The sequence below is a fragment of the Protopterus annectens genome, chromosome 3.part0 (assembly GCF_019279795.1).
Source record: "Protopterus annectens isolate FY-2018-M chromosome 3.part0, PAN1.0, whole genome shotgun sequence".
NCBI lineage: Eukaryota > Metazoa > Chordata > Ceratodontiformes > Protopteridae > Protopterus > Protopterus annectens.
This window is the reverse complement of record NC_056731.1, coordinates 325,111,353-325,133,807: the sequence shown is the minus strand read 5'-3', so window position 1 is coordinate 325,133,807 and position 22,455 is coordinate 325,111,353. Positions and strand designations below refer to the sequence as shown.

The 22,455-nt window shown below is 44.2% G+C and overlaps 1 protein-coding gene across 1 annotated transcript in view; it reads right to left on the bottom strand.

Moving 5' to 3' along the window:
- Nucleotides 1-22,455, bottom strand: part of NFX1 (nuclear transcription factor, X-box binding 1) — a 1,622,551-nt gene that overhangs the window by 384,829 nt on the left and 1,215,267 nt on the right. Inside the window, exon 20 of the mRNA XM_044065583.1 lies at nt 21,413-21,444. Within this exon, the coding sequence (XP_043921518.1) occupies nt 21,413-21,444 (32 nt within the window). The remainder of the gene's footprint in view (nt 1-21,412; nt 21,445-22,455) is intronic.

The window sequence follows — 22,455 nt, the reverse complement described above, 5'->3', positions numbered from 1 at the left end:
CAGACCCCAGTCGCAGGATAGCTGCACGAGTCCATTGTCATCCAAGAAGGGACAGTTTATTAAAAGAAGGGGGAAAAACAGAGAGGGAAGGAATACTGCAACATGGAAGAGAAGGACATCTATGGTTATGGTAAGATTTTGCACAACTATTCTATGTCCTCCCATTCTCATGTTGCAGTATTCCAAACCCTTGGGTGAGTGCCAAAGCTCATTATGAAGAGGAGGAAGGAGGCTTGGAACTGTTTTCTAGAAATCCATGGAGGACTGCCCTGGCAAATCCCACTCTAAATTTGGAAATGTGGCCCAGTCTATAATATTTGGTAAAGGTATGGACAGAAGTCCATACAGCTGCCTCTAAAATAGAGGCAGTGCCCAGTTCCTTGAAGAAGGCTCCAGATGAAGCCATAGCTCTAGTAGATTGAGCATTAATTTTGGATCTTAGATGTTTTCCGTGGTAAGTGTAGCAGAAGATAATGGCCCTGGAAATCAAGGCAGAAATGGTCTGTTTTGTCACTTCTTTCCCCAGAGCCCTGGGATGAAAGGAGACGGACAACTGTTCTGATTTCCTAATTGACTTGGTCTTGTAAAGGTAAAATCTAAGCTGTCTGTGAACATCAAGGGAATGACACTCTCTCACTGTTATTTTGTGGATGTGGGAAGAAAGTGGCAGATGAATGGCTTGGTTTAATGATAACTCACTGACCACTTTGGGCACGAAGGAAGGATTGGCCCTAAGAGTCACTTTATCCTTGTGAAAGGTGAGAAAAGAAGGAATAGCCATGAGGGCCTGCAGCTCTGACACTCTTCTGGCTGATGTCAAAGCTTCCAGGAGTACGGTTTTCCAAGTACAGTGTTTCAGAGAAGCCTTAGATGCTGGTTCAAAGGGGGCTACCGTGAGCTTCTCTAAAACATAATTTAGGTCCTATGGGGGTGGACCTGGCTTCCCAGAGGGCCTGAAATGAAGTACTCCCTTTAGGATTAACTTTGCAGGTAGCTGAGATGCTAAAGGGGCATTTAGAGGCAGACTAGCTGAAATAGCAGCAAGGTGGGCCTTAACAGAGAAATATTCCAACCCTGTCTGCAAGAGTTCACACAGATATGACAGTACCAAGGGAACATCACCTTAAAATGGGTCCAACTGTCTTTTGACACCACATGGAGAATCATTTCCACTTAGACAAGTAAGATCTCCTGGTATTAGGTTTCCTGGCCTCCTGCAGGACTGTAAGCATGTCCTCTGTGTAAAGGTATCTGTAAGAGATCAAAATTCTATTACCCACAGGGTAAGGTTCAGAGACTGTAGGTGGGGATGGATTAGGGATCCCTTTTGTCTTGTGTGAGACGATCCACTCTGAGGTAACTTGTGGTGATTGCCCCTGGCTAAATGCAAAAGGAGGGAGAACAAATGCTGTCTTGGAAAAAGGGAGTCGTCAAGATTTTTGGCTTGTCCTGCTGCATTTTCAGTAGGACTTTTGAAGTAGCAGGAACCGGGTAAAGCAAAGAGAAAGATCCGCTTCCATGAGATTGAGAAGGCATCCGTTGCCCTTGCCAGAGGACTGGGTGTTCTGGTGCAAAATAACGGAAGCTGTCTGTTCAGAGAGAAGGCAAACAGATCTTATCTGTGGTATACCCCACTTGTGGACTGTATCCAAGAACACATCCCTGTGAAGCATCCATTTGTGGGACTGTGACATGGACCTTCTCGAGGTGTCTGCCTGAGTGTTTAAAACTGAAGGAATATATACTGCCTGGAGAGCAACTCCCTGCTGGGTCGCCACTCCCAGACTGGGAGCGCAAGTCTGCACAGCAAGTAAGATTTTGTTCCCCCCTGCTTGTTCACATACCAGAGAACTGTAGTGTTGTCTGTGAACAATTTAGGGGACCCTGCTTTAGGGCATGTTGGAAGACTTTCAGAGCAAATAAAACTGCTCTCATATGCTCCCGTCTGAAGGAATTTGACCAAGTACCCTGTACTCTCAGGTGCCCATGGCTGTTCCCCAACCCAGATCTGAGGCATCTGTGTAAATCTCATGAACTGGGGGAGGAATTTGTAAGGGGAGCCCTGGGTTGAATGTCACTTGATTCAGCCACCAGAGGATCTCTTTCCGGAGACAAGGAAGGAAAGGGATGTACTCCATGGGGGTGTGAGTGTTGTGTCCAGACAGACCTTGGGTACCATTGCAATTGTCTCATGTGGAGCCTTGCCAATGGTAACATTAGAATAGTGGATGCCATATGAGCCAGAATTCTGAGGTACTGTCTGGCTGTCAAGGTAGTGGCTTAGAGGACAGAGAACAGGTACTGCTTTAAGTTTTCCACCTTTTGAGATGGAAGGAATGCCCTCATGACATCTGTCCTTATTCTGCATCCAAGAAATACTTGGTCTTGTGAGGGATTTAGATTGGACTAGGGGTAACTGATTTTGAATCACAGTGCTTGCAGAACAGATATGACTGTTTGTAGTTGGCACTGTAGGGACCTGGAACTTTCTGCCTGAATCATAAGGCTGTCCAGGTATGGGAAGATTTGAATACCTTGGGTCCTGCAATAGGCAATTACTGGAGCCAGCACTTGGTGAATATCCTTGGTGCTGTAGAGAGCCCAAAGAGCAAAACAGACAACTGAAAGTGTGAGGAATGCACAGAGAAATTTAAATATCTCCTATAGTTGGCCCTTGTGGGGATGTGCAGCTAGGCATCCTTTATGTCCAAAGTGGCTAGAAATCCCTGAGGCCATAAGGGGAAGAGGGTCTGTAGGGTAAGCATTCGAAAGGTGGGTACTTGTAAGAAAAGACTGAGGCAGGAGATATCCAGGATTGGACTCCACAGTCCATCCTTTCCTGGGACTAGAAGTGTCTTCAATAAAAAATTCTTCCCTTTTCTGCCATGGGGATGGGTTGCATTGTCCCTTGAGCAAGTAGACTGTCTATGACTGGCTGTAAAATAGGGTGCTGTTCTTTGGGTGGCTGAGGAATGCCCCTCAAGGAGGGTGGGGTGACCCAGGTCATGAAATAACACTCTTCTATAATGGATAAGACCCACCTGTCTGAAGTAATGCTTTTCCAAACTGGAAGACCGTGAGATAGCCTTAGGGACAGGGGAATGACATTGAGAGATTTGGGCAGCAAAGGCAGGTAGTCACAGACTACCTGAAACTGAGGTGTCTGAGCAGGTCTGGAAGGAGCCTGTTGCTTCCTAATGCTGTTTCTGCCTCTGGAAAGAAGTGATGTGGCAGAATGTTTTCTGATAAATTGAGTTTTGGAGGGTTAGTTCCTGTGAAATTTGAGGATAGGAAATACAAACAAGTGCTTTAGGTCTTGTAGCTCCTTCCCCTTTTGTTGGAGAGTTTTGAATAACTCAGCCACTTTTGTCACAAAAAGGGCAAAGTTATCCAGAGATGCATCCAGAAGTTTTGCCCTAATGTCATCGGGCAGAAGCTGTAATCTTAAAGAATATCTTCTCGGGACTGAAGCTGATGCAGCAGATCTGGCAGAAGCTTCAGCAACATCAGAACTGCATCTGATTGAATGTCTTGTGACCTGCGAAAACAGGTAAAGGAGGCCAGAAATTTGTGCCTTGGAAGGAGAGTCAGGGAGATCTGACAAAAGCTTGGTGGCCTGGGCCAACAGGGCTAGGGCACACAGATGTGTCTCTGGTAATTAACTACCCTGAAGGCCAGGGTAGCAGAAGTATACTTTTTTGCCAATATGCTCCATGGCCTTACTGTCCTTGTCTGTAGGGAGGACAGACATGGAAGGAATCAGTTTATAAGGCTTATCAGCAGAGACTGAGGCAGTGCAAGGGTCTGCAACAGGGCATTTGATAAGAAATGTAGCTCCCTCGGGGACCTTATAGAAAATAACAGGCCTTTGAGGGGCAGGGGGGGTGAATCAGGGTTCACAGAGGCTGCACTGAAAGGATCCAAAAATGCTGTCAAGACAGGTGGAATAGCTGGAGGAGCAGGAGTGTCTATTTGCAGGAGTTCGTAATATCTTTTTTGGACCTCTGACATCTCAGAGGATTCCCACTTAAAGAACACTCTCATTTTAGAGATGGTCTGCCCAAAGGTGAGATCCTCACCTGGAGAACCTGTCCCAGCAGAATCCTCCTCTGGGGAAACATAACCAAGGGGAGACGGCAACTGAGATACATAGGAAAGAATCCACTGAAGGGGAGTCAGAGGAATCCTAAGCTTCAGGCTGAGGGATGTCTTCAGCCAGAGGCCTATGGCTAATGGTGGGCAGGCAGGCATAGCAGGCCTTAGAGCCTTGAATACATTAAATAAACTCTGTGAAAAGGCTTGCCAGTCTGGTTGGCTTTTTGCAGGGGGGTGAAAGTACAGTTGTGTACACTTACCATAAATGTAGATGCTCAAGTGTATTCTCTGTTGCAGTCATTACATTCAGGGTAATCTACTCACAGGTTGCCCTCAGTCGGCCTGATTAACAAAGTCTTGGGTCCTGCGTCGGTTGCTGTCCCTTCTTCCATGACATCAGGTCGTCAGGGGTATAAAACATGCAGCCTACGCCATTACATCAGTTTTTCTTGCCCCAGATGTCAGGTGCCCCCCTAATGGGAAGTAATTAAACATAAAAGCACAAAGATATACCTCCAACAAAAAAGCAAATACACCAAAAAGGCTTTTAAGCATAATAAAGGAAAGTAGAGGTATAGCCAAAAGAAGTTAGGGGGCTGGAGGGAGGGTAACCAGGACTGCAACAGTGAATACACTCTAACATCTACATTTATGGTAAGTGTACACAACTGTACTATGTTCTTCGTGTTTCACTGTTGCAGTCATTACATTTGGGTAGAGTCCTAAAGCTATGGGTGGGAGGTTGGATTTATACAGCAATAGGATCGGCTATAAGACCCTGCAGAACAGAAGTGGCAAAGCCAGCTATGGATTTAGAGAAAATTGTTAAGTGATAATGCTTGGTGAAAGTATGAACTGAACTCCAGGTAGCAGCTTCTAGTATATCCCTGGTAGGAACACCTCTGAGAAAGGCTGTGGAAGTAGATGCAGCCCTGGTGGAATGGGATCTGATCCCCTGGGGGATAGGTTTTCCATGGCGCTTATAGCAGAAATGAGTACAATGGCTTATCCATTTAGAAATGGTTTGCTTTGAAATAGCCTTTCCCTCTGCCCCTGCAGCAAATGCTACCAGCAGTTCAGATTTTCTTCGAGATTTAGTCCTGTCCAAGTAAAATCTAAGCTGTCTGTGTACATCCAGTGAATGCAGAATCCGCTCCCCCTTGTTCTGTGGATTGGGAAAGAAAGTTGGCAAATGAATGGAATGATTAAGAGCCACACTGGATACCACCTTGGGCATGAAGGATGGATTGGTCCTGAGTGACACCCTGTCCACATGAAAGATGATGAAATGCTCCAGTGCCATAAGGGCCTGTAATTCAGAGATCATTCTAGCTGAAGTGATTGCTAAAAGGAAGGCTGTTTTCCAGGAAAGGAATTTTAAGTCTGCACTAGCAGCTGGCTCGAAAGGAGGTAGAGTGAGTTTCTCCAATACAAAATTAAGGTCCCAGGCAGGGGTTGGAGCTCTCCTGGGAGGTCTCAAGTTTTTGGCCCCTCTGAGAAACTGCTTTAGCAGAGGATGAGAGAAGAGGGGGGGGGGTTCTGTGTTGTAATGAGCTGAAATGGCTGAGGCATGGATTTTTATGGAAGAAAAAAACAGGTCCTTGTGAAGCATCTCAGTTAAGTACTGCAAAATCTGAGGTAACTTGGGCGCTGCTGTGCTCATCCCTTGAGATTGATTCCAGGCACAGAATCTTTTCCATTTGTCAGCATAAGATTTTCTAGTACTAGGTCTTCTCGCCTCCAAAATGACATCCATCACAGATTTGCTGAGGGATGCTAAGGGGGAATTTAAATGATTAGCCAAGCTGCAATATTCAATGTTTGGAGCTGAGGGTGCAGAATTTGGTTCTCCTGCTGAGACAGTACTGAAGGTGTCTGAGGCAGGTGCCATGGAGAAATTTGTGACAGACTGCGTAGGAGTGGGTACCAGTGTTGGCGAGGCCAGTCTGGAGCAATCAAAATCATTTTTGGCTTGTCCTGTTTGACTTTTAGTAGAACTTTGGAGAGCAGAGGCAGAACGGGAAGGCATAGACTGACAGGTTTTTCCAGCTGAAGGACAGAGCATCCACTTTCCAGGCTTTTTTGTGAGTAGTTCTTGTGCAAAATTTATCCAACTGGTAGTTCTGGGGTAAAGCAAAAAGATCTATGTCTGGGCGCCCCCATTTGCGTGTCAACATGTTGAAAATCCGTGGTTCCAGCTTCCATTAGTGAGAGTCCATGAGATCTCTCCTTAGTTCGTCTGCCAGAATATTCAACTTTCCTGGCAGGAATTGAGCTTGTAGTTGTACTGGGCAGCTCAAGGCCGTGTTCCACAATGCCATGGCTAGTCTGCAAAGGGGGTAGGAATGTGTACCCCCATGCTTGTTTATGTACCAGATAACCGTGGTGTTGTCCGTCTTTACCATTAGTTGCCCTGGATGAAGGTAGTCCTTGAAGGCTGTCAGTGCATTCTGTACAGCTAGCATTTCTTTTTGATTGATATGAAGGTCCATTTGACTTGGGCTCCATTTGCCCTGAATGTACTTCTCTGCCAGATGTGCCCCCCCATGCATAGTCTGATGCATCTGTAGTTAGGGTTTGGGTGGCAGGGGGTGGTGTGAATGGCAGTCCCTTGTTTTGGTGGCAGGCCTCTGCCCACCATAGGAACTCTAGTTGCAGGCAAAGTATGACAGGAATCATTGTTTTCAGGCTGTGACAATGTTGACTCCATAAACTTTTTAAGTACCACTGAAGTTTCCTCATATGCAGTCTTGCATATGGAATTAAAAGAATGCAGGAGGCCATGAACCCCAAGGCTTGCAGTATTTGTCTTGCAAATAGCAGGGTTTTGTGGCCACCTGTTTGAAGTAAGTCACCAAATGAATTTGCTTTTCTGGCGTAAGAAAAGCCATCTGGGCAGTTGTATCCAAGCTTGCACCCAGAAATGTAATTTTTTGAGAGGGTACCAGTTGTGATTTCTTTTCGTTTATGGTGTACCCTAGACAAGTTAGAACCCTTTTTCAAAGGCCAGATGTTTTACAAGAATGGCCTGGTTTTCTGCCTGAATTAGACAATCGTCCAGGTATGGATATATTTGAATATTTCTTTGCCTGCAGAATGCAATTACTGGAGCCAGGCACTTTGTAAATACCCTGGGCACAGTAGATAAGCCAAAGGACAGTGCAGAGAACTGATAATGCAAGTAACCTGCTTTGAAGCGTAGGTATCTTCTGCAAGATTCCCTGATTGGGATATGCAGGTAAGCCTCTTTTAAATAGAGTTGCCAACCAGGCATCTTTGCCTAGCATAGGAAGTAGCTGGTGAAGAGTCAGCATCTTGAATTTTGGAATGTCCAGAAAGGTGTTTAGAGTAGACAGGTCCAGAATTGGACGCCATGATTCGTCTTTTCTGGGAAACAGAAAAAGTCTGGAACAGAAACCTTGTTCCTTTTCCTCATCTGGTACTGGTTGAATAGCCCAAATGTTTAGGAGGGGAAGTACTTGTTTCTGAGCCTCTGCCCACTGATTTGGGGGCAGGTATGGCCACCCGTTTGGAGTTGGCAACGTGTGGAAATTTTATCTGTATCCCTGGGACACTATATTTAAAATCCATTTGTCCCGGGTTATGTTGCCAGTTTTTTGCATGAAGAGACAGTTTCCCCCCCCAAAGGAGTGGCTACGAGATAAGTGCTTGGTAATTTTAAAGGGAAGTCATTGAGACTGTTTACCATAGGGTGGTGTCTTATTTCCAGATTTGGAAGAGGAGGCACCCCATTGCTTAGTTCTGAAAGTCTCTTGGGACTGAAACCTGGTGCATTTGGAATGTCTGGGTTTGGCTTGAGTTGCTCTGGAAGGAACTGGAAAGGACCAGTTCTTAGTAGGCCAGTGCCTACTAAATCTTGGAGGCTGTACTTGTAAGAAATCTTTAACAGTTTGCATAGATTTAGCTTTATCTTCCATCTTTTTTAGAACTTCTGCCTTATTGCCAAGCAGACTGTCTTGCTGCAAAGGAGCATCCAACAATTTTGCTTTAACATGATCAGGCAGAGATTGCTCCTTAAGCCAAGCATGCCTACTAAGCACAGACCCAGTTACAACAGCCCTGCAAGAGGCCTCCAAAGAATCAAAACTACATTGCAAAGTAGGTTTTTCAACTTGTTCAGCTGAATGCAATAAATCCTGTAAATCATTATTTTCCACACAGTCAGAAATCAACATCATTTTCTGTTTAAGCAGTCCCATGATATGCTGTTGATATTTTAGCATATGGAATTAACAGTTTAAAGCCCTGACTGCCAAGGTTGCAGAAGTATAAACATTTTTACCCCATCTATCCAGCGCCCTGGAGGCTCTATCAGAAGGGGTAGCATTTTTAGCAGTAGAAGCCTTAATGCCCTTGGGCCCCTGAGAAATGTTTTCAGGGTCCGCAACAGGGTTTTTGAAAAGGAATTTGTGGGAGTCAGGAACCCAGCAGTATCTGTCTGGTTTACAAGGGGCCGGAGGCAGGGAATCGGGGGCCATACTGGATTCTGAAAACACATCAACAATGTCTAATACAGGAGGTATAGCCAAAGGCCTATGCTGAGGAAGAAGAAAATCCCTAAGCCTCTTTTTGGATTCAGAAAAATCTTGACTTTCCCAGTGGAAATGCTCTCTTAAGGTATGTAAAGTTTCCCCAAAAGAAAAATCCTCAGGGGGAGAGGCAGAAGGAATGGAATCCTCTGCAGAGTCCTCATAAGTAGGTATGGACAAATACAGTTCATTAGAAGAGTCAGAAGAAACAGAGTCCTGTTCAGAAGATTCATAGTCAAGTTCAGCTCTAGGCCTCTTAGATGGGGGGGGGGGGGGGGGGTTGACTACCCCTGATCAGAGTAATTAAATCTTCAGCCATTTTGATAGTTTGTTTTTTAGGCATAGGGGCCTGAACATGTGGCCTGGGTGCCAGTTTTTTAGACATAGATTTAGATTTTGGCCTTAATATTGAAAGTGGTGTTGGTTTAATATGCAATTCTGTAGGCCTGAATACACCCTCAGAAGCCGGTGCCTACACAGCGGTTCCGGACCCATCCAAGGTACAGAAATCCACGGGTTCCATAGTTGTAGCATCTTGCGGCATACTGGACTCTGAATGGGTCTCAGTAGAGGCTTGCGAATCAGAAGTAATGGGTACCAGGGGCTGCGAAAAGTACAGTTTTGTACCTACCATAGATACAGATGTTCGAGTGTTCACACTGCTGCAGTCATTACACTTGGGTTATCCTGCCGTCAGGCGGTCCCGTAGTCGGCCAGAGTTCCAAAGTCTTGGTCCGGTGTTGGTTGCTGTCACTCCTTCCCTGACGTCAGTGTGCCAGGGGTATAAAAGATGCATCCAACACCATTTTCCTCAGTTTTTCTTGCCCCAGATGTCAGGTGCCCCCAAGTAGGTAGGCAATACATATTGCTAATAAAACATATATATAAAATAAAAACAATACCTTCAGTTACAAGCAAATACACCACAAAGGTTGTATAGGATAGAAAGGTATAGATAAGCCCAGCTAGGACAGAGGGGATGGAGGGAGGGTAACCTGGACTGTAGCAGTGTGAACACTCGAACATCTACATTTATGGTAGGTACAAAACTGTACTATGTTCGTGTTACACTGCTGCAGTCATTACACTTGGGTGGAATCCCAAAGCTCAGGTTGGGTGGCTGGTCTATAAAGAATTAGGATTGGCTAGGAGGCCCTGCAGAACTGCAGTGGCAAATCCTGCTCTGGATTTAGAGTAAAGAGGCAAGAGGTAATTGCTTGGTAAAGGTGTGCACTGAACTCCAAGTTGCAGCCTCCAAAATTTCCTTGGTTGGCACTCCTCTGAGAAAGGCTGTTGAAGTGGCTGTTGCTCTGGTAGAATGTGGCCTAATGTTATTAGGGACTGATTTCCCATGCTGTGTGTAGCAGTAACTAATACAGTGTCCTATTCATTTGGAGATAGTTTGCTTTGAGACAGCCTTGCCCTGTGATCCTGCAGCATATGCTACAAACAATTGCTCAGTTTTCCTGAAAGCTTTTGTTTTGTCCAAGTAGAAGCATAGCTGCCTATGTACGTCCAAAGAGTATAGAAGTTTCTCCCCTTTATTCTGGGTGCTTGGATAAAAAGTTGGCAAATGGATGGTTTGGTTAAGAGCCACACTAGATACCACCTTTGGCATAAAGGTAGGGTTTGTCCTTAAAGAAACCCTGTCCTGATGAAAATTTATAAAAGGTTCCACTGCCATTAATGCCTGTAGCTCTGAGATTCTTCGTGCTGAAGTTACTGCCAGGAGCAGAGCTGTTTTCCATGATAAAAATTTTAGCTGTATTGGTTGGCTCAAAAGGTGGCAGGGTCAGTTTTTCCAAAACAAAACTGAGGTCTCAAGTTGGTGTTGGTGCTCTCTGGGGCTGTCTTATGTTTTTAGCCCCTCTGAGGTACTGCTTTAACAAGGGATGAGAGAATAAAGGAGGATCTGTGTTGTAATGTGCTGAAATGGCAGAGGCGTGGATCTTAATTGATGAGGATAGGCCTTGTCCAGCATCTCAGTTAAGTATTGTAAAATCTGAGGAATGTTTGGGACAAGAGGGTCAAGGCTTTGAGCCTGGTTCCAGGTGCAGAATCTCTTCCATTTTTCTGAGTAAGATTTCCTGGTGCTAGGCCTCCTGGCCTCCAAAATGACATCCATAACAGCTTTAGAGAGAGATGTTGCCTGTTTGAATAACGGATCTGCCATGCAGCCAGGTTTAGTGTTTTGAGCTGACCGTGCAGGATCGGATTGTTTTGTTGAGTCAGAAGGTGTGAGATTTGAGGCAAAATCCATGGTGGGCCTTGAGCTAAGTTCTTTAAGACTGGGTACAGTGCTGGCGTGTCCAGTCTGGAGCAATCAGGATCATCTGTGTTTTTTCTTGTCTGGCTTTTAGGAGTACCTTTGAAAGGAGAGGCAGTGGTGGGAAGGCATAAACTTTTAGGTTTTTCCAGCTGAACGAGACAGCATCCACTTTCCACGCTTGTGTGTGGTAAGTCCTTGTGCAGAATTGTTGTAGTTGGCAATTCAGTGGGGAGGCAAAAAGATCTATGTCTGGGCATCCCCATTTTTGCGTTACCATGCTGAAGATTTGCGGATTCAACTTCCATTCGTGAGGGTCCATGATATTTCTGCTTAGATCATCTGCCAGAGTATTTTTCCTTCCTGGCAGGAATTGTGCTTGCAGATGAACTTGATAAGTTAGAGCTGTGTTCCACAAGGTCATGGCTTGCCTGTATATGGGATAAGAATGAGTGCCGAGTGCCCCCTTGCTTGTTTATGTACCACATTACTGTGGTGTTGTCTGTACTTAATAATAATTGTCCTGGATGCAGAAGTTCCTTGAAAGCTGTTAGGGCATTTTGAACAGCCAACATCTCTTTTTGATTGATGTGAATATACATTTGGTCTGTGGTCCACTTGCCCTGAATACATTTTCCTGCCATGTGTGCTCCCCAGGCGAAATCCGAAGCATCTGTTGTTAGAGACTGCCTGGCTGTGAGTACAGTGAAAGGCTGACCCTTGTTGAGGTGACATGCCTGTGCCCACCATCGAAACTCCTGTTGTAGGCAGGGAATTATTGGTATTACTGCTTCTAAACTGTGAGAGTGTCGAGTCCAAACACTTTTTAGGTACCATTGTAATTTCCTCATATGCAGTCTGGCATATGGAATTAGTAGTATGTAGGATGCCATGAATCCCAGGGCTTGCAGAATTTTTCTTGCAGGGAGATGGGACTTCTTTGCCAGTAATTGAAAATATTGAGTCAGTTGTCCTTGTTTGTCTGGCGTGAGGGTAAGCCATCTGGGGCCACTGTATTTAAGCTGGCACCCAGGAATATTATCTGCTGTGAGGCCACTAGTTTTGACTTCTTTTCATTTACTGTGTACCCTAGAGAAATTAGCAACCTTTTTACAAACGCCAGATGCTTTAGAAGAATGCCTTTTGTCTCTGCTTGAATGAGGCAGTTGTCCAGGTATGGATATATTTTAATTCCTTTTTGTCTGCAAAATGCAATTACTGGTGCCAGGCACTTTGTGAAGACCCTGGGCACAGTAGATAAGTCAAAGGGCAGTGCAGAGAATTTGTAGTGCATTGTACCAGCTTTGAATCTGAGGTATCTTCTGCAATTTTGTCTGATAGGGACATGCAGGTATGTCTCTGAGGTCCAGAGTAACAAGCCAAGCCTTCTTGCCCAGCATGGGAAGAAGCTGCTGTAGTGTCAACATTTTGAATTTTGGAACATCCAGGTAAGTATTTAGAGTTGAAAGGTCTAGTATGGGTCTCCAGGCTTTGTGCTTTCTGGGGACCAGGAAGAGCCTCGAGTAAAATTCTTGTCCTTGTTCCTGCTGTGGTACTTTTTGAATAGCTCTCATGTCCATGAGGGCTGAAATTTGTTTTTGAGCCTCTGCCCATTGATTTTGTGGCAGGTTTGGCATTCCTTTTAGCCTTGGTAAAGTGTGAAAGTGGAACCTGCAACCTTGAGACACAATATTCAGAACCCATTTGTCTTGGGTGATTGTTTGCCAATTTTGAGAAAAAAGTGCTAGTTTTCCCCCTAAGGGGGCTGCCAAAAGGGAAGTGCTTGGCGTACGAAGGGGGAAGTCATTGGGACTGTTTCCTGTAAGGTTGAGACTTGTCCTCACCTCCTTTTGGGGTTGAGGTGCCTCACTGTCGCTGTCTGTTAGAGCCTTGGGGTTGAGATCTGCCTCTTGGGAGTCTGTATCTGCCTCTCTGTGGCCTGACACTGGAAAGGACCAATTCTTTATAGGCCAATTTCTGCTAAATCGAGGTGCCTGTACCTGTAAAAAATCTTTGACTGTTTGCATAGATTTAGCTTTATCCTCCATTTTCTTTAACACCTCTTCTGCCTCAACACCAAACAAGGTATCATGCTGTAAAAAAGCAGCCAATAACTGCCTTAACATGATCAGGTAAACTGTTCTTTTAACCAAGCATGTCTTCGAATCACAGAACTTGTAACTGCGGCTCTACAAGAGGCCTCTAAACAATCAAAACCACATTGCAGAGTATGTTTTCCCACCTGTTCAACTGCATGCAATAAATCCTGCATTTCTTTATAGTCAGGAGCTTCTGAGCCTGCAAGCATTTTCTGTTTTAACTGAACCATTAAATACTGTTGGTACTTAAGCATGTGAAACTGGCAATTTAAAGCCCTTACTGCTAAAGTTGCAGAAGTGTACACTTTCTTCCCCCATCTATCCAATGCTCTGGAATCTCTGTCACAGGGGACTGGATTTTTTGCAATGGAAGCCTTAACCCCTTTGGGACCCTGGGAAATAGTTTCTGGATCAGAAGAAGGGTTTTTATAAAGAAACTTGTGAGAGTCAGGGACTCTATAATACCTACCTGGCTTGGCTGGTGCAGGGGGTAAAGAATCAGGAGATAAGCTGGATTCAGAGAACACATCATCCACAATATCTAACACAGGCGGGATAGCTAGGGGCCAGTGCTGAGGAATAAAAGGAAGTCCCTGAGCCTTTTCTTGGATTCTGAATAATCCTGACTTTCCCAATGGAAATGCTCCCTCATGGTATGTAAGGTTTCCCCAAAAGAATAATCCTCAGGAGGAGAGGCTGAAGGGATGGATTCTTCAGCATCAGAGTCTTCATAGGGGGGTAGAGAGCATCCCTGGTCTGAAGAGGAATCAGAGGAAATGGAAACCTGATCAGAGGAATCATAGTCTGTATCCTGCCTAAGCATTTCTCAGGAGGGGGATGGGAACCGCTGATTAGTGTAATGAGGTCTTCGGCCATTTTAAGCATCTGTTTCTTAGGCATGGAGGACTGTCCAGGAGAATGCTGTACTTGCTTCTTTGTCTTTAACGGTGTTTTTGTCTTGGCTGTTGCTTTAATGGTAAGTTGTGAAGGTCTGAAGACACCCTCAGAAGCCGATGCCTGCTCAGCGGCTCTGGACCCATCTGAGGGGTTAGTTTCCGTAGGCCCAATACCTTGAGTTTCCAGAGGCCTAGTTGTCTCCACGTGGGAGTTGGAGGCGGCCTGTGGCTCTGAGGTTGCAGGTGTCAGGGGCTGCGAAAGCGCCTCACTGAGAACTGACGACTGGCCTAGAAGAGGCTTCGTCGTCGGTTTTGGACCTCGGATGCCTGTCCTTATCCTTGTCTTTGCGTTTTTTCAGAATTGCGATCGTCGGTTGATCCGACGGTATAGTATAATTGAATCTTCGGCCAAAGTAGTGCAAAGCAAAATCAAAACGTCGTTTTATAGTGCGTTTGTTAAATCTAGCACAAAACTGACAACTAGTGACGTCGTGATCAGGGCCTAGGCATGGAATAGAGTAAGAGTGGAAGTCCTTATGAGGTATTTGCTTCCCACAAGAAATACAATTATTAACTTTTTCTGACATCGGTCTGAGGCAAGAAAAAAGTTTCCCCAATTGGGTACTTAGCTTTACTGAAGACTTCGGATCTGAAATTCGACTTCAAAAATCTCAGGAGTTGGCCGACTGGCACTTGCAAACTGCTTTTGCTTCGGGCACCGCGCGGCAAGAAAGACTGAAGAAAATGGCATCGGATGCATCTTTTATACCCCTGGCGCACTGATGTCAGGGAAGAAGCGACAGCAACCGACGCCGGACCAAGACTTTGGAACTCCGGCCAACTACGGGACCGCCTGATGGCAGGATAACTCAAGTGTAATGACTGCAGCAGTGTAACACGATGAACATGCACCTCACTGAGTATTGGCAAACTGGCGACTGGCTTAGGAGAAGCGTCATTGGCAGTTTTGGACCTCGGCGGCCTGTCTCTGTCTTTATCTTTGCGTTTTTTCAGAATCTCAGTAGTTGGATGGCTAACAGACATTTCTGGATAATTAAACCAAGAACCGAAATAGAGGCAAAAATATACAGACGACAGATAGTGTGTTGATTAAATAAAGCACAAAACCGACAGCAAGGCACGTCGTGGTCAGGGCCTAGGCAAGACATTGGTAAGGAGCAAGAAAAAGTTTCTCTAAAGGGGTACTTAGCTTTAGTTGAAGACTTTGGTTTTGAAACTCGAAAATTAAAATTTCAGGAGTCGGCCGACCAGCACTTACGAACTGCTTCTGCTTCGGGCACCGCAAGGCAAGAAAGACTGATGTAATGACATCGGCTGCATGTTTTATACCCCTGATGAACTGATGCCATGGAAGAAAGGACAGCAACTGACGCAGGACCCAAGACTTAATCAGGCCGACTGAGGGCAATCTTCAAGCAGATTACCCTGAATGTAATGACTGCAACAGTGAAACACGAAGAACATCATGCTTGGTCTTCTGTGCTCACTTCAGGGTAGGCCTAGGTTCAGTAAGCTCTGGAACCATGAAAAGACCTATCTGGATGGCCAGTACAAGCCAAGGTTCCTCCTAATCATCCACAGCAGACATCTGCAAAACCTCCACGGACGCGCCCTCTGCTCTAGGTTTTGCTGCCTCTGAAACGGTACCCACTATACCCATATTGGCGGATTTCAAAAAGGTTTAACGTTGGTCACAGGAGGGACGTCAGGTGGAGGAGTTGTAGCAGCGGATTCAGGCCTAGAAACTTTGGCCTACTTTCTAGGTGGCTTAATGGACTGACCAGACAGTTGTTCCATAGCTAGCGCTAAGCGTTTGAGAAGCTGGTTTTCCAAATGAATGTTGAGGGTGTGCAGACAGCTGCGGAGTGTCTTAGTGATGAAGGCCTGACAGATGGCACAGGTTTTATGGTCTTGAGTAGGACCTAAACAGAAAAAGCAGAGCTCGTGGGCATCCTTATGGGGGATTTGACAACCACTCCTGCACTTTCCTTTCCTGGATGACATGAACCTAAACAAACATGCAGTGACCCAAAACAACATTAAAAAGAAAATGGCCTCAATGGGGTACTTATCTTTAAATGTGAAGATCCAACAGCCGGGACAGCTGACATTAGACTGGCAGCAGAGAAGTTCTGAGGAATGGTACATACAGACGTCACTTTTATGGTACACGCTCCCTTAGCCAAAGTCAGATGTCCCACATACCTAGCAGTGACTAGAAGCTTTTGTATACTGACCGGATGTTTTGGTAGCAAGCAGAGGATAACCCAAGGGTTTGGAATACTGCAACATGAGCATAGAATGACATCAGATGAATCTGATCCTGAGGGGGTTGAGGAATATGAAGGGAGATTCATATTTCCATACCATGTTGTTAGAAAAATATGTATTAACATATGTGTGTAATGCTTATTTTAAATAAGGGAAGATTGACACGTTTTTATTCTATATGCAGCATTAGTTCTATTTGAAACTGAAAACATGCTTTTCTGAAATTGTGCTTTCTGACACTGCAAGATGCACTCTGACCTAGTTTGCTAGGCACAGCAAAATACATGTTTATGCTTTAGAAATGTACTGGAAAGCAGGTGATTTTCTGCTAGGTCAGGAAATTAAATAGACAATAATAATAATTTCTGTGGATCCATTCATTATAAACAATAAGCTCTGTTCGTGCTAATGAAAAAGTGCACAAGCTGCAAGAAAGTTAGATACTATAAACAATGAACTGCTTCAGAAATCTGTACTTGCATTGTGCTCGAATTAGCCATAGTACCTAGACTTGTAACATCACATCGCAAGAAAATTATAACTGACCGGTGGTCGTCAAGGCCATCCTGTTTACTGAAAAATCTTTTTTAAACTTTGAAGAGTCAGCTAGAAATGTGAGAAACATCTGTAAAGTAACAGAATTGTGAACTGGTGGTCTGCTACGTCAGCTGTAGTGGGCAATGCCTTGAAAGAAAGGTATAATAATTGTGACACTTCCTGATTTTAGTCAGACAAACTCTAACTGCATTTTTTGTCTCCTTGTGCAAGAATAAAGATACCTGAACTGAACTTTATGCTTTTGGTCTTTTGAAGTATTTTCTTTGACATTTTTTGGTCCTTCGGACCAGAAACCCTCGTTTAGCCTGGGATCAGATGGGCCAGGTGGCATGAAACTGTGCAGGGAAGATACCACATCGGATCTTCTTCATTGAAAGACCTCCGACTGAACTGTCGTGCAAAAGAGGCCAGCCACTTTTCTGATCTACAACTGAAGGCAGGGTTCGTTTGAACAGTGAGTGACCAATCGCTGAGGCTCAGGTAGGGTGAATCTACTTTTTTTTCTGTTTTAGATCAGGGACTTGATTGTATTTGTTCTGTGAGAATTTTGTTAAAATTCAGGAACAGAAACATTGCTATCTTGTCATAGATCAGGGAAACAGAATAAGTAGGCAGGTAGTCTGAAGGGACTGTAAACACTTGGTGGTACCACATTAAAAATAAAAAGGGTTACGTAACACTTAAAAGGTTAGAACAAAATGGGTAATATGTGAACAAAAACGAAAGGACCCCAAAGCCCACCGTTAACCGAAGACGCAAAATATATGCAATCACAACGCGCCAACAACGTTAGATATTATACTAAATGGGTTAATAAATATGAGTTTGATGGGAAACTAGAAAGATCTTCGCTTATCAAACTTATTAGACAGCTAAAAACAGATTCTAAAGGTCGGGTTAAAAAACAGTGTAAATTAGGAGTTTCTCAGGCACACAGGTGGACTGAGGAAGTAAACCGAAGAGAACAAAAGAATAAAAATTCAAAAGTAATGTTTCTAGACAAAGAGGATAATAACTTAGTTATAGCATCGGCCCCTCTGGTTCCGGTTCCCTTACCAACTCCCTTACCGGAATATGAAGCAAAAGAACAAACTGGCCCACCTCCACGATATCCAGTTATTCCTATAAAACCACTACCGTTTGTTAGAGATCCTATCGAGACTAGGTCTCGAACACGTAATTTAAAAGGGGATATTGAATTATATCAAATGAATGGAAATTCACGGGCTATGAGTGAAGAAGAGATATGCCCACTCATAGAAGTACCAAATCCTCAGGCAGGACAAGAAGGGGAGGACCCAACTCTTAGTATACAGACAGTGGACACCGGAAGACATCTGGAAAGACACAGAGGGAATTCCCCATCCAAAAGTTAATTTTAGAAAGTTCTTAGAAGACTTACAGGGCATGAGATTAAGTTATCACTTAAACGGAGAGGAAGTAGAAAAAGTAGTCAGACAAATAGTAGGTCCAGACTGGCACATGATCAGTGGCAACTGGAATCCCTGTGATGCTGCACTTAGGCCCCTCCCACATAGCAGCTCAGAACTAGATAACAGAGTGTAAGGTCTGACAGACTGAATTTCTGAGAAATGGAAGCCTAGGACAGACTGGACTTGCATTAATCAATGCATCCAACAAGAAAGTGAAACTGTTGATAGATATTTTGCCAGATTATTAGAATGTTTCAACAATCACTGTGGAATGCAGGTACCTGAAGACCAGACACAAGATTCCCCATATGAGCAGCAGTTAAAGAATGCATTTTTGAAAGGCTGTATTGCACCCATAAGTAGTTTCATTACTAAACATATGGTAGACCATCGTACAAGCAGATTACAATCACTGCTTGAATATGCTAGACATGCCGAAAGGCATTTTAATAACAAAAAGAAAAAGAAAGCCCAAGTATTTGATGTGGAAGATGGAGAAGTTTATTTAGTACAGTCCGGACAAAGGGCAAAAAGAATGCCCAGGAAAACAATCTGATCAGCGATCAGAGGACTTTGAAGCGGGAAAGAAAAGAGGGGAGCGCTTCAAATGCGGGAAAAAGGGACACTTGGCAAGGGATTGCAAGAAAAATAAGAAGGCAGCAGTGGAAGACAAAAACGATGAAGGTGAGGACTGACTATATGAAAGTCAGAAATCACTAGATAGGAATAATAGAGAAAGGACAAATGAGAATGTGATAGAAGGAGCAGAGAATGTGATAATAGAGTAAGTGCAGGAAGCTACCAATAGTGAAGAAAACGAAATATTAGACCGAGTCTTACTGAGCTTAGAGCTCCATCTAGCCAACACAAAACCAGAAGTGACACTCCTGGTAGAAGGGACGGAAGTCAAATTTTTGTGCGATTCAGGGGCATCACAAACCCTGGTACACCCCTCCAAACTACCAGAAAATTCAGAATCACATGACTTTATACTAGTAAAAGCAGCTAATGGACAGCTGTATCGGGAGCCTCTCTCCCATAACATTACAACAACAGATCCTGTTTCAGGATTAACCCAGAAAAGCAAAATTGTTGTTTCTGCAAAATACCCAGTGAACCTTTTGGGCAGAGATCTTATGCAACTATTAGGCATAGCGGTAGTTCCAACCATGCAGGGTATGGAAGCACAGTGACAAACTAATACTTTTGCAGTGCAAACGGAAGGTGAGACATTTTACTGGTACAGCCAGGACTTAGTTATGACTGGCCCTGGAGCAGTAACTGAAGAGTTAATGAATGTAGCTATCAGTAAGTTTCCCTCCCTTTGTATTGACATACAACACCTGTTGCACTGTACTCTGTATTATTGTAATACACCAGGACCTGACAAAGAATATGAACAAGAATTGTTCAGAAATCATGCAAACAGATTAGTACTGTGTAATTTGTACTGGGACATGAAAGGGAACAGTGTAGTTAGCTGTTCATTACCCCAGGAGTTCTTTTCACTTTACAAATCAAATCTATTACCGCATGTTAGTTTAACTAAAGAGAAAGAGTTAAAATGGATAAACCTAGGAGAAAAAAATGACAAAATGGGAAAAACAGACAGAATCAGAACTGTCAGAACAAGGAATACAAAAACAGAAACTGAACTGGATAACACAAACACATCCAGCTGTACACTTGCAGTCCAGCAAAGACAGCTGAGAAGCCCTCTTATTAGAAGAGGAAGAAAAAGCTTTGTTAGACATACCAGAAACTCTCTGGTCAACAGGAAAATCAGACGTAGGACTTATTCGCACAACAGGACCAGTTACTATCACGCTAAAGTCAGCATTTAGACCACAAAAGAGACAGTACCCCTTGAGAAAAGATGCAGAGGCAGGTATTAAACCAATCATAGCAGCTTTGCTTAAGAAGGGAATACTGGTGGAATCTCCTGATTCGCCATGTAACATACCCTTATTCCCAGTTAAAAAAGCAAACTGAGAATGGCGTATGGTCCAAGATTTACAAGCTGTAAATGATGCAGTAATACCAAGAGAACCTATGGTGCCAAATCCACATACCTTGTTGAAGGATTTAAAACCTCAACAGAAGAATTTTTCTGTGGCAGATATCAGCAACGCGTTCTTTTCAATACCAATACACCCTGACAGCCAGTATTGGTTTGCATTACATTTCAGGGGAAGCGGTATACATATACGCGACTACCACAGGGTTATAGTGAAAGCCCAACGATATTCTCACAAGAGATGGCAAGTAATTTAGCGGGATTTATCCCACCGAGAGGTAGTCAAATTTTACTTTATGTTGATGACATCCTGCTGGCCGCCCCTACCCAGCGAGATTGTAAGGAAGATACTATAACATTATTAAAATTCCTAGCAGTTTAAGGACACAATGTAAGCAAAAATAAATTGCAGCTTTGGAGAAAACAAGTGAAATACCTTGGATATGTAATATCCAAAGATGGCAGAACATTAGATGAGGACAGAAAAGTAGCGCTCTTACAAGCACCAAAACCCACAACCAAGAAGGAAATGATGTCCTTCCTGAGTAAGACTAATTTTTGTCGAAGCTGGATCCCAAACTATGCATTGGAATCTGCACCTTTAACCGACCTGATTTTTAAGAAGCCTATGGCAGCACAAGATTTAATACAGTGGACACGAAAAGCAGAATTAACTTTCTGCAAACTGAAACAATTGATAGCATCATCATTAGTTTTAGGATTACCAAATTATCACAAACGTTTTTTTCAAACTGTAGATTGCAAACAAGGTTATATGACATCAGTATTGACTCAACAGCATGGAGACAAACAACGCCCCATTGCTTGTTATTCATCACAACCGGACCCAGTGGCGCGGTCTCTACCCCACTGTGTACAAGCAGTAGTTGCAGCTGCAATAGCAGTGCAGGTTTCAGCCTCAGTAGTGTTATTCCACCCTCTCACATTGAGAGTGCCTCATGCAGTCGCAATCATTTTACTGCAAGAAAAAGTAGCATATCTTTCCCCTGCTAGGCATCTTTCTTGTATGACTACATTGCTGAGCCAACCTCACATGAAAATTGAACGATGTACTACTTTGAATCCGTCTACCTTGCTCCCAACTCCTGTGGATGGCACACCCCATAACTGCCTGCAGGTAATTGAGCAAAAGACACTGCCTAGAAAAGACCTCACGGATGTTCCCTTGGATGATGCCGAGGTGACATATTACGTGGATGGCTCATGCAAAAGGAGTCCTACAGGACAGAACCTAAAAGGTTATGCAGTAGTTTCTGATACTGAGATTGTAGAAGCGAAAAGTACAGTTTTGTACCTACCATAAATGTAGATGTCCGATAGATATGCAACTGCAGTCCTGACATATGGGGTTGTCCTGCCTCAGGCAGCCCTTCGGTCGGCCAGATTCCAAAGTCTGGGTCCGGCGTCGGCTGATGTCGCCTCCTCCCTGACGTCAGAGTGGCCTGGGTATAAAGGCATCCGCCGACGCCATCTTCTTCAGTGTTTCTTGCCCCAGATGCCAGGTGCCCTCCAAGAAAGGCTAAATTTGGTGAATGGATAAAAAAAAAAAAAAAATTCCAGACATGCACAACAGTAATAAACAGATACACCATAACAGATATCCCCAACTAATAAAGGAAAGGGGGAATGGACCCAAAGGAAAAAATAGCAGAGGGGTAGGAGGGAGGGAAAACCTGACTGCAGTTGCATATCTATCGGACATCTACATTTATGGTAGGTACAAAACTGTACTATGTCCTTCAAGAATGCAACTGCAGTCCTGACCTATGGGTTGAATACCATAGCCAAGCTGGTGGTGGTAGGATCTAGGAAAGGGATGGTGTAGCTAAAATGCCCTGCAGGACTGCCTGCTCGGGATCTGGAGTATAAAGGCAGGTTGTAGTGTTTGGTAAATGTGTGCACGGAGCTCCATGTAGCAGCCTCTAGAATTGTCCTTTGTAGCCACTCCTCTAAGAAAGGCTGTGGATGTGGCTATAGCTCTGGTGGAGTGTGGCCTAATATTGGCTGGCACACCTTTTCCATGGAAAGAGTAACAGAATCTGATGCAGTGTCCAATCCATTTTGAAATTGTTTGTTTGGAGATTGCCTTTCCTTGCACTCCAGCAGCATAGGCTACAAATAGCTGGTCAGACTTCCTGGTGGTCTTTGTTCTGTCCAAGTAGTAGCGTAATTGCCTGTGTATGTCCAAAGTGTGCAGCAGCTTTTCCCCCTTATTTTGAGGATTGGGA